This window comes from Stegodyphus dumicola, chromosome 4 (assembly GCF_044657685.1).
Source record: "Stegodyphus dumicola isolate Sdum_Otavi_A_Nest chromosome 4, ASM4465768v1".
NCBI lineage: Eukaryota > Metazoa > Arthropoda > Arachnida > Araneae > Eresidae > Stegodyphus > Stegodyphus dumicola.
In genome coordinates, this window is record NC_140771.1 from 10,154,227 (window position 1) to 10,166,995 (window position 12,769).

Here is a 12,769-nt window from a genome sequence, read left to right on the forward strand (position 1 = left end):
ACAAGTACTCAAGCAATAATCCAACGACTGGGTTGTCCCAATCCATTGTATGCAGTATACTGACAGGAAACCAAATGTGTTCATATCATCTTCAACACATCCAAGCATTGGGGGTATCAATTCTGGAGGAATTCTGTCTTCAAAAAGAGTGCGGCAGATAGTGCATTTGCTGCACAAATGAGGCATTTTTTACAATAGTGAGTCTTCAATTAACATAATGCCCATTTGTGGGCTTTGGATAACCCCTATGGTATGTGAACACATGCAGTTCAAAGCCATTTTTCTCTATCAGTGTTTGGGCTGGCATTGTTAAAGACCACCTCCTAGGGCGTACTTAATTTTCCTATGTGGAGTCCTGCCTGAAACTTAATGAAGAAATACATGTTCCTCAATTATTACGTCACTCGATGTTGATCTAGCACGATGGAGCTCCCACGAACACCTATAATGACATCCACCAACACCTAAATATTATATTTGGATAGCACTAGATAGGTCGTGGTGCTCCGGTTCAATGGCCAGTTAGATCGCCTGGCCTATCATGCCTGGACTTCTTATTCTGAGGTCAAATAAAGGCACTAGTGCAATGTAATGTAATTAGTGTGCTATGAGACCCCCATTGATTCAGCTGAAGACCTCATTGTTTGCATCTCAGTAGCTGTTGAGGAGATACGAGACACACCAAGACTTTTCCAGAACATTAGTAATTCCAAGCAGTGCTGCTGTGAAGTTTGTGTGACTGTATCTGGTGGCATGAAAATTGCAAACCCTAGAAAATAAATCCAATCCCTGGTCCATACAAAATATATATTATTTATAGATTTGGATAAATTTATAGACTGTATTTATACTTGTTTGTTTTCCTATAATCTACAAAGATACAACTAACAGACTGTCATATTTGTTTGTTTTGCTATAATCTGTAAAGCTACAACCCCCCCCCTTCTGATGGAAAAAAAAAAGAAATACCAACAGTATTTCAAATGAAATTTTAAACAGTGTCTAAACAATTCGGGGAACCATTTGGCAGTTTCTCCTGCACTTTACATCCCCACGAAACTTATAAATGAAAATATTTTTTTTCTCTGTAAGGTTTTGGAGACTTTTTGGTAATGATGTAATATGTGATCTACCGCTTTCAGTTATTTATTTTTTAGGTAGCACCACTAAAATTGATTGTTGTTTTAAGAATTTCTTTTTTCTATTATTTTATTGCATTCTAATATGAAAGCTACTGAATTTTTTATTTTATAATACGATTATTATTATTGAATTTTGAAGATATTTAGTTTTAACAAAATTAAAAATTTAACAGATTATTAAATTAATTAATGAAATTATTTTCATTTATAGATTCTTAATTACTTATGTGTACTTTCACATTTAAAAACAGTGTTTTAATTTCACCTTCTAAAAAATAACTAACTAAAAGCAGTAGATAATATACATCATTACTGACTCTTCTATATGTTAAATTGTGCTTTTTGTTCCTCTTTGCAATTTTTTCTACCTAATATTATTGAAAACATTTTCCTCATTAAACTTTCCATTTTTAATGTCGAAATGCTATACTCATAGAAATAAAGTCATACAGACATTCAGCAGTGAGCATTTAACCAATTACTTTGAATTAATTTAAAGACCCATAAATAGTGTTTTAATATGAATTTGACTGATGAAATACATATTATGTAAAATGGATAGATATGACTTTCATGTCAATGTTTGTTTTACTCATCAATAATTTTATATATTGATAACATTGCAAAAATGTAGAGATTAACAATTTGCATATGAAATTAATCATTAAACGAGGATAAAATTTAATTAGGAACAAGCATATCTTTTAAATGTATTTTATGATTAAAATTTTTTTAATTAATATTATTACATTTTATTATTAACTCTTATTCTGATAATGCAAATTATATAAAAATGACATGATTTGTATGTAAAAATACTCATTCAGTGCAAAAATAAAAGCATACCAAATTTACCTCAAGTTCTCTGGGTTCCTCAACTGCCGCAGTGTTAATATTAACTTCAGATGGTATTCCATTATCTGTCACAATACAAGAAGAATTCTGAAGTGAACCAATAACTTCTGAAACCGGTAAGCAGCTAACAATACTCCGGGAAACAGCAGTTTCAAGAGCAACATTCTGAGAATCATTTGGTATAGTTCCGTTATGAATATTGCTATTTATAATGGAAACTGCAGGTACTGAATGAGCGGAAGTTTGAGTATTATTCATTATGACAGTTTGAGTTTGAAGTTCTTGACAAGAATTAAAAATATCAATATTTGTATCTAGAGATATGCCTTGAAAAGCATGCTTACTTGCTCTTTCAGGGTTATCACAAATTTCAATTTGTCTTAAAGCCATAGGTGGATCTTTATTAATGATTTGTGACTGTGTAGAGAAATCTGGCAGATCGGTAGACATACTGAAACTACTCACTGATAATGCAGGATCATCATTTGATAACAGTTGCTGCTGCTGAGAGCCAAACAAATGAACTTTTTTTACTTGAATATTTTGCATATGTTGAGTTCCACTGGTTGTTAAAAATGTACTGTTGATACTTTGATTTTTTGAAGAATTTATAGCACTCAAGCAGCCTGATGATAAAGAACTAGGAGTCACAGTTGTAGAACTACTAAGGTCAAATAAAGCTTTTGAGGTAATATCTGTATGTACATCTGCTCTAGAGAGAGAAGTACTTAGAGCTTCTTGCCGCCGAAGATCAGAAGTCTCTGAGAAATTTTCTGGCAAAGGTAATTCTAAGCTATCTCCTTCATGAACCACATCACTAAGTATCTGTTCAGGTAGGCCTTCACTAACATCTTCCACATTTGGATCCATTCGTTTCCTCTTTACCAGAGGGCTTATAACATCAACTGGTAATTCTAATTCTGTAGTTGAATTTGCAGCAACATTTGTAAAACATTTTTCAGCTAGTTTACTATCTGAAGAAGCATTCATCGAATCTTTTACAACATATGCTCCTGTATCCAACAATAAAGCTCCAGCAATTTGTTTACTAGATATCTAGTAAATTAGATAAACAGCATTTTAGTTTTATCATAAAAAATAAAGCAGTTATAAAAAATTTTAGTTTTTATGTTACTGAATGCAAAATGTGCCTGACGTACATCCAGTAATAACAATACAATACATAACACAAAATAAGAATGAAAGCAAATTTTTTTTACAAGTTATTTATCCATGAATACATTTGAAATAAAGCTGTGGAAAAGCTAAATACATTAAACTTTTATAGAATTCAAATTCTGAATCACAAAAATTAGAGAAATGAAGTACCTGGTAAGTTTGAACAATATTATTTTGATAATAACTGAATTTATCCGAATGACAAAACTAAAAAGATGCACGATTTAAATGTGCCAAAATTTAAAAAAAAAAAAAAAAAAAAAAAAGTAAGCATGACCGTCTATGGATAAAATGATTACATTTTGAATGATACAATGTGGGGAAAAGCTACATTGAAATTCGGTGGGGCGGGGAAGGTTCTTTCGTATTATCCCGTCGACCATTGCTGGAAATTTCAACAACAGTCGCCAGCTGCCAATCGTTACTGTAGAATTCTAAAGGAAGTAGTCATCCATGTTTGGTGCTTAATCGCACTATTTGGCCAGTTGACAATATAAGTAAGTACCCCCAAAAAAGCAGGACTATCCATGGATAAAATGATCACATTTTGAATGATATAATGTGGGGGGAAAGCTACATTGAAAGCATTCAGTGAAACTCATAGATAGAACAGTAACATATTTATAACATATAATTTTGATTATTCACTATTCAGATCACTTATTAATACTTTGCATAAAATAAATAAGACAACTTTAATTACGCTTATGTTTTACAAATTCCCAGTATGTTAACAATTTTAAATAAACTAAAGCATCAAATATAGAGAAACTTTGAAAATATATACACAAATTTTAATGAAACTTATGAAAATATCAGATTTAAAATATGGAAAAAGAATATTATTTGTCTTAAAGCCATAGGTGGATTTTTATTAATGATTTGTGACTGTGTAGAGAAATCTGGCAGATCGGTAGACATACTGAAACTACTCACTGATAATGCAGGATCATCATTTGATAACAGTTGCTGCTGCTGAGAGCCAAACAAATGAACTTTTTTTACTTGAATATTTTGCATATGTTGAGTTCCACTGGTTGTTAAAAATGTACTGTTGATAATAAAAAAGTAATAAAAGTTCAATAAAAGTAACTAGGAAACATTTATGCTCAAATTTATACCATGTTGAATATTTTAAAAATTACCAGATGTACTTAACTAGCTAAAACAAAAACTAAAAATTATGAAAATAAAAGCAGACGAAATTTTAATGACATATGATATGATGACAAAATATAATAAAACAGCTTATTTAATATTTTCTTTTAGAATATAGAGTCTACCAAAGTTTTGTCCAATAATGTTAGTTTAAGTTTCAACACAGATGCAAGTGTTCATTTGAGACATATAATGCAAAGTCTGAAATACGGACTTGTTGGGACGTCTGCAATTCCGGATATTAAATCATCGATTTAAATCTGGTAAGATGTCATGCAGAAATTATACAATTAAAAATATGAAATTGTAATTTATGAAATAAAGAGCAATTATGATCTAAAGGGTATCAAAATTTACAAAAAAAAAAAAAAGCTTAATATTTATTTGTTTACTTTATTAAACTTTTATTATATCTTTCAATGTAAGTTGTTTAAGTTGCTTTAGTTTTTTGTGCTAATACTTTCTCTTTAATTCTATAAACAGACAAAATTTCTTGCTCAGTTACAATGTTCCACTGTTCAAGTCCTGTAATTGCTGTGTCGAGAATACCGACTAACTTGTCAATCAAAATGTTTTCATTTTCAATAACCTCTCTGTCACTTTCTTCACTGAACAAGACAATGCTGTGTACATGATGGGACACAAATACATTTCAAGCTTTTGAAACCTAAAGAAAAGCTCAATTCAGATAGATAGTCAGCAAATGGAAGATTTAAACAAAGCAGTCAAAGGAAAGAGGCCAGCAATGTTCAATAGGAAGCACATCGTACTGCATCATGATAATGCTAGACCGCATGCTGCTTTGGTGACTCATCAGAAAATTACAAAGCAAAGCCATCTTTAAAGCTCAAAAAAAGATTTCCTTTAATATTATCTTCAACTATACTCTTCTTTATCAAATCTGTATCGAAAGGCTAATTAAAATACCAAAATATCAGCTGGAATGAAAGACATGCTATTTAAAATAAATGTTCAGTTATGTTCAAATCAGAATACAATGCATAACATTTCAATGCGAGTGACAACTGGAAAAATAGTTCAAAATCCTGGCCTGAAAGAACAAAGTAGCTCAAAACCACTTCCTTTTAAGGATTAGTCATATAAAAAGACAATTGTGTATGGGATTAAAAAATAGGCTATTAAATGGATGCAAATTAATGTCCATTCCTTACTGTTCAGCATGAAATGAACTTGTGATATAGTATGGGGTTATTTAAAGAAATGCAGTTGTAATTTCTTTAAAATAAATAGTATTTTAAACAAGCAAGCAGGCTTGTCATAGTACTTTTCAACAGCAAACTAGATTAGTTGGGAAGTATGTATTAGCAAGCAATGATTAAAAGCATTCTTTTGAGTTGTGATGAAATTATCTTGTTAAATAGAAAATTTTAGTGAACTTAAAATAATGCAGAAACAATTACTTAGGACTTTTAAATATCACTGTATTCAAGTCCTGACTTTTGTATGGAATGACCTTGAAAGAAAAATGCAAAATTGACATCTTTCAAACAAGAAAATGCTATGGGAAACTCTCTATATGGATGTTTAAACTATTTAATAAAACTGGAGCTATGACAATAAAATACAAAAACATTCTATTTTTTATGCACATTCATTTAAAAGATTTTCAAGTGAATTAGTAATATTAAGTATACATACTATAAAATCAGTACTTATTGATTTCATCAGCACCAAAATTTGTGCAAATTTTTCTTAAGGGGGGGAAATTGTCATGAATTTTAGACACAGTTAAAGAAAAGCATTTTTCATAATAGCTAAAAGCAAAAAGCATTTTAGTGGAAATATGGAAAAGAAAGAAAATAATTTGATTTATTTAAAAAATTTTAATTTCCTACTTCAAAAAGAGTTATAATTCTCCCCCCAGGATTCCATTAATCAGCAGCAGCAACTAACATGGTATCAAATGTGTTATCACAGTCATACTGCAGCCACATACAACTCAAGATATTGCTGAGCGATATGAATGGTGATACAATACAAATCCGTTAATACCATTCGATTGTTGATTGACAATGCAAAGGCATTCCCCTTTTTTTTCTGGGCTTATTTCACATTGCATCACCATAATATGGCTACCATGGTGATATATAACTTCTTTTCAAGCCCCCCCTTTTTTTTCTTTGCATATTTGGATGAATGGTAAAATACCTTTTTCTTGAAATAATGCAACAATTTATTTTCACTCGAAAGTAAAAACCATTATCATTTTTAATTTCCACCCTTCCCTCCCCCCAAAAAAGGATTTCTGTACACAAAAGAAAAATGATTTACTTCTTATTACTTAATATATATTTGATTTTATTTTTCTAAGGAAGCAAGTGTGCTCTACAAACATATAGATAAATGATGAAAAAGTTTTAGGTAATTTTCCATTTTGCCAGAGCAGGCGATAAAGTCGCCAATAATGGTGCAACTGATACCAAACGGAATATCCTTGCTGGTAACCTTTTACACCTCATTTTCAAAACAAATCGCAGCCATTTCTTATCAGATTGATTGTTTCTTTCAATACTGGCATAGAATTACACAGAATTTTTACCCAGATAGTTCAATTTTATGCCCTAAGGCCATTCGTGGTAATTAAGTTAATTAGAATGCAATCATGTCGCTCACCCGAAAACGAAAATATAGAAAAGGCAAAGTCAAGAGTCAGATTCATCAATTCTAATAAGAATGCACTAGCGAAGTAAAGCACTGCGGTCTTACATAATTTCTGAATAAGCTATTTGTACGAATTGAAATAATTCTTGCATTTACACTTGTATTCCGAATTAAGATTTCACTTGAAATTTATGTAGACTATAACTGAGAGAATTAGATTTTTGTAGCATAGTTTACATGAGATAAGATCACTTGGGGTCACGTGATATAAACCGGCAAATCAGGATGTTGACCATGAAAGCATAGTACAGGGTTGGCCAAACTTCATGTCAGTAAGAGCACGTTTCAATTCAGGAATGTTTGAGAGCTGCATCTAGATTTTCTAAAAGCGACAAGTTTATATTTACATCATTATAGAAGTAGTGGAGGAGGTTTTAAATAGAAAGAAATCCCTGATAACTTTGAAAAAAGAGTCTAAACTAATTAATTATTTTCTTTTGTATACTGAATAGTTTTAGTTTACCATATTTCATACATATATTTTATATGCATGAGCCGCACAAATTGCCTGCGAGAGCCTTATCAGACTCGCGAGCCGCACTTTGGCCACCCCTGGCATAGTACATTTTAAAATTAATGTCTTTTTACAAATTTATTGTCTTTCTTTATTGGTTTTTTACAAAATTTTAAACGATATTAAAATGTTTCTGCCTTCAAAATAAAAAAAATAAAAAAATAAAAAAAAAAATTATTAGAACTAACATTTGTTAACATTTTTTATGTGTATACTGTATGTTGAGGCCAATAAAGTCTGCTTGGCGAGATTTGCGCCGGCGAAACGGAAAAGTATCAAGTTTTACTTGTTTTTGATTCACTATATTATTTGGCAATAAATAACAACAAACTTGGTAATCAGTCCCTGGTTACTGATAAAACTGACAAGTACCAAATTATCTATGAATTATTTTAATTTTTTATAATACTTTAAAGAAATTGGTGCTACTTTAGTAGACAGTTGCATGGATTTTGGCGAGCGATACGACTTATGATAAACCCATTGCCGGACAAGTTATTTATGGTAACCGATATTTTGCTGTCATTTTATTTTTAAAATAATGCGTTTTATTATGCATAAATTCCAAGTTTTAAATATTATTTTATGGCTTCTAAATATTAAAAATTAATTTAATTTTGCATTTTTATTTGAAATAAAAATTTTATTGTTTATGATATTTTGTATAATTTATGTTGTGGATGATGTAATCAATGACGTCACCTTGCTTTAAAAGTAATTGGTTTTAATATATATAAATTTAATCTAATGTTTTAAACATTATTTATGGTTGTTAAATATTAAAATACAATTTAATTTTGCACTTTTTTTTTAAAAAATGATTTTATTATGTATGATTATTTAAATAATTTAATTTTAGGTGTGATGTAATCAGCTCCGATTGGTTGCAGAATATTTGCACATTAACGAGCTGTTATCAGCTCCCTGATTGGTTACTGAATATTTGTGCATTACCACGCCATTTTAAAATTTTATAATTCATCTCTTCAAATTCTTTAGATTTCACAGAAAATGGATATGTCCTTTTCAAAGATTAATATTGTTATTGGTAAGTACCAAGATTTATTGGTATCGGAATAAAAAAAAATTGTCCTTTGATAACTTATTTTGGTTAATCTGGCTTTCCTAATCAAAGATTTATTTATAAATTTTTACAAGGATCAGAAGAAATTTATTTTTAATTTTTGGAGGAAACCTCACTAATTGCTTCTTCAATGAAGTGCGAGAAATGTGGATCACAGAAGAAGATCATTAGAGGAGCTAATTCTGAGGATGACCGTATATGGTATTGTGGTCAACAGTGGAAGAAATAACCGCTGTAACGGTAAAAAAAGTATTAGACATTCCTCCTTTTTTTTACCAGCAATAAACTAATTGCTGTCATTTTAGCTTTTTAACATTTAGTCTATGAAACATTCTTCTTATTTAGTTATTTTAAAGTATTTGAATTTAAGTGCAGTCAAAAGTCGTTAATCCGGACTCGTCGGGACTTCGGCGATTCCAGATTATCGATTTTTCCGGATTATAGATCATCAGTTTAAATCTGGTAAGATGGCATGCAGAAATTACAAAATTAAGAATATGAAACATAATTTATGAAATAAAGAACAATTATGATCTAAAGGGTATCAAAATTTACAAAAAGAAAAAGCTTAATATTTATTTGTTTACTTTATTAAACATTTCTTTCAATGTAAGTTGTTTAAGTTGCTTCATTTCATGTGACAATACTTTCTCTTTAATTCTATTAAACAGACATAATTTCTTGTTTAATTACAAAGTTCCACTGTTCAAGTCCTATAATTGCTGTGTCGAGAATACCGACTAATTTGTCAATCGAAATGTTTTCGTTTTCAATAACCTCTCTGTCACATTCTTCACTATCGGAAGCGAATTATACTGACGAGGAACTTGATTTAAATAATATCAAAGACGGAGTACATAGAGATTAAATACTACATTTAGTAAGGAATTATAAGCCAAATAAAATAAAAACATCTGCCCTGAAGATAAGGATAGTGCTGACAGATCAACTTCCAGATCATTGCACGCTGCGACATTCCCTCCCTGCACCCTCGGCAGAGCAGCGTGAAATTGATAAACAGATTTCGGATTTTGAAACATACTTTCGCTTTGCATATTAGTAAATATATGCAAAGCGAAAGTAAACATATTAGTAAATATATATCGGAAATTCTATTTGACATAATCAAAAGTTCAAGCTTACTTTTATAAAATTGCTCTAACAGTCTGCAAAAAATAATAAGCCAGATCCAATTCGAAGATTAAGGAACAACGCAATCATCAACATTAACTGAAATGGATAATTAGATAATTTTAGCTTATACCGTTCGTTATACATAAAACGCGCATGCGAAAATGTATTCTGTCCTTGCGCACACGCATATGCGCAGTCGTAAAGGTCTTACACGCACGCGTAAATGGCTATGCGCATGCGCAGAAAGTTTTTAGCTTTGAGGTCCGGATTATGGGTGTCCGAATTAACGACTTTTCACTGTAATATTTTAATTCTTTTAAACATTGATATGATGGTTTTTAATTTGATATTCAATTTACGTAATATTTTAATCCAATTAAACATTGGCGCAATGTTTCTATAGCGGTGTTTTTATACTACACTCATGCCCATAAATTAAGGATAATGCAAAATCAGGGAAAGGAAGAGTTAGAAGCAAAACAAATTTGACTTATTTGTAAAGCTTATTTATTAAACAAAAGGTAAAGAGCAAAAAAAGATGCTATATGTTTGATACTATTAAAAAAATTAGCGATTTTTTCTCCCTGGAGTAAATTACAAAAAAAAAAAAAAAAAAAAAAACCTATTTACCAAAAAAAAAAAAAAAAAAAAATATTACATGGTTGGTATAATTGTTAATACATTGTATGTCTCCCAGACGATGCAATACAGTCCGTACAACACCTAGGCATGCTGAGTATCAAATTATCGATCTGATCTTGGGGGATATTACACCACTCAAAAAGCAATGTTTTCCGAAGTTCCAGTAGACATGTAGGAGGTGTAGGAGGAGGTTGACGGGCTGCAACTCGTTGGCCAAGCATGTCCCACACGTGCTCTACTGGATTCAAGTCCGGTGAGAATGCTGGCCATAGGGGTGATATCCTCCGATTGAAGGCATTCGCTTACGATGTGAGGACGGCGTTGTCATCCATAAACACAAATTGTGCGCCCATGGCGCCCCAAAAGAAACATACATGTTGTTCCAGAATGACGTCCCGATAGATTTGGCTTGTCATGGTTCCAATTTGAACACGCAGGTCAGTTCTGGAACCCAGAATAATTCCACCCCAAACGAGCACTCCTGCACCACCGTAACGGTATTGTTCAATGATGTTTTCTTGGTGGAACCGTGTACCCGGACTCTCCATATGAAAGTCCGGCGAGAATCAGACTGCAAGCTAAACCTGGACTCGATGGAAAACATCACACGAGCCTACTGTTGCGGTGTCTCTACTTCAGGCTAACCGCAGGCGACAGTGAGTTGCAGTAAGTGGAACGCATCTGACAGGTCTACAAGCATATAGAGCAATCTGCCCTAAGCATCTGTACACAGTCTGCCTTGAAATTGTCGTACCAGTGGCTGAAGAGAGCTGACGAGACAGGTCTGAGGCTGTGCTCCGCCTGTTTCTTTTGGCAGTAACTGCCAAATACTGGTCCTCATTCGGCATTGTAACTCTGGTGTGACCTGTTCTGTAATGTCTACTCACATTACCATCATCTTGGAATCGTTGCCAAAGCCTGGAGATGACATTATGGGCAATTCCAAGTTCGTCTGATACTTCCAGTTGGGTATGCCCACATTCCAGACGGCTGATAATTCTACCACGTAAAAAATCCTCCAAATGCGTCCTTTGTGTCATAACTATTCGGTTATTGCACTGAAATGCTTATAAAGTGCCTGCGAACAATTTTACTTCTTTGCCTGTATTCCTTATATATCATTCTCTTACACTCTCGTCATTGTGATGTACCATCGGTGTCATCTGGTTACTTCCTGAAATTTGCATATGATTCTTGAAGATGTGTGTAGTGATTTTACAGGTGATATATTTATTTTAGAGTTCGATTTCCGCGTGACTTCGAATTATCCTTAATTTATGGACATGAGTGTATTTTCATTTGCGGCTCCCTATTTTGCGTAAAATTTTATTGTGACCCCTGGATAGACAGTAGATGTTTTTTTTAATCGTCTGTGTAATTAGTTAAGTTACATTGAAATTCTTGCTGGGATTTGCTCTTACCACGTTCAATTTCCACGTGACTCTGAATTATCCTTAATTTATTGATATGAGTGTATTTCTGTGCTATATGAAAGTAATAATTTAACCTTACTTTAGTATTTTATACTCGTAGTAAATGTATTTATTTACATTTGCCTGCCATCTTAAAAAACAACGTTTTCAACAAAAAATTAATCTATTATTTTTAATGATATTTATTTATTTTTTTTTTTTTTAAGTTTTGAATACTTTACTATGCACAAAATACATAAAAACAGCGTTTTCAAGATGGCTGATGATTGCAAAAACCGCGCCAACAATTGCGCCAAAGTAAATCGCCAAAAATGTGTGTAACCGTCTACCAATGTAGCACCAAGAAATTAAAACATTACTTAAGAAAGTACAAAAAGGAACTTATATTTCAAAGTATGTGAATGACTCTATCAATCACAACATTTGAGTATTAATTTTTTATCATAAGTGGAAATAAAATGTTTTTAGTAAAGTCAATAAAACAAAATGTTATTATCATAAAACGCTATTTACTAAATTTTATCAATATTTTATGATATGATTTTTCAGTCTTTGCTAAAGTTCCTACAAAGCAGTACATGCTTATATGGAAAATTAGTAGGGTTTTGGATGTTTAAACGTCAAAAGATAACAAACATGTATTTTTTTTAATTAACTGTAATAAAAAGTAGGCTACAAAAAGTATCATGCTAACTTACATTTATGATTGTTTTTCCTTGGTTCTCATCTAAATTTGCTGGTGACAGACAGTTTAGGCATACCTTTCGCATCTCGACTACAAATTTTTCAAATTCTTTTAGCATCTCAAAAATGCTTAAACTGTCAGTTTTTTTCCTACACTTTGCAACAAAAAAGTCCCATAAAGACACATCCTGGGAAAATTTAGGTAGAAGAGTTTCCAATAATTCCTTATCAGAATAACTTTTCAAAATCTAAAATAAATACA

At 31.7% G+C, this 12,769-nt stretch overlaps 1 protein-coding gene across 1 annotated transcript in view; it reads right to left on the bottom strand.

The window, feature by feature from the left end:
• LOC118187700 (uncharacterized) overlaps window positions 1-12,769 on the bottom strand; it is a 37,377-nt gene that overhangs the window by 10,697 nt on the left and 13,911 nt on the right. The window contains exons 4-5 of the mRNA XM_085814538.1: window positions 12,522-12,755; window positions 1,998-3,053 (exon numbers count right to left, since the gene is read on the bottom strand). Of these exons, the coding sequence (XP_085670664.1) occupies window positions 1,998-3,053; window positions 12,522-12,755 (1,290 nt within the window). The remainder of the gene's footprint in view (window positions 1-1,997; window positions 3,054-12,521; window positions 12,756-12,769) is intronic.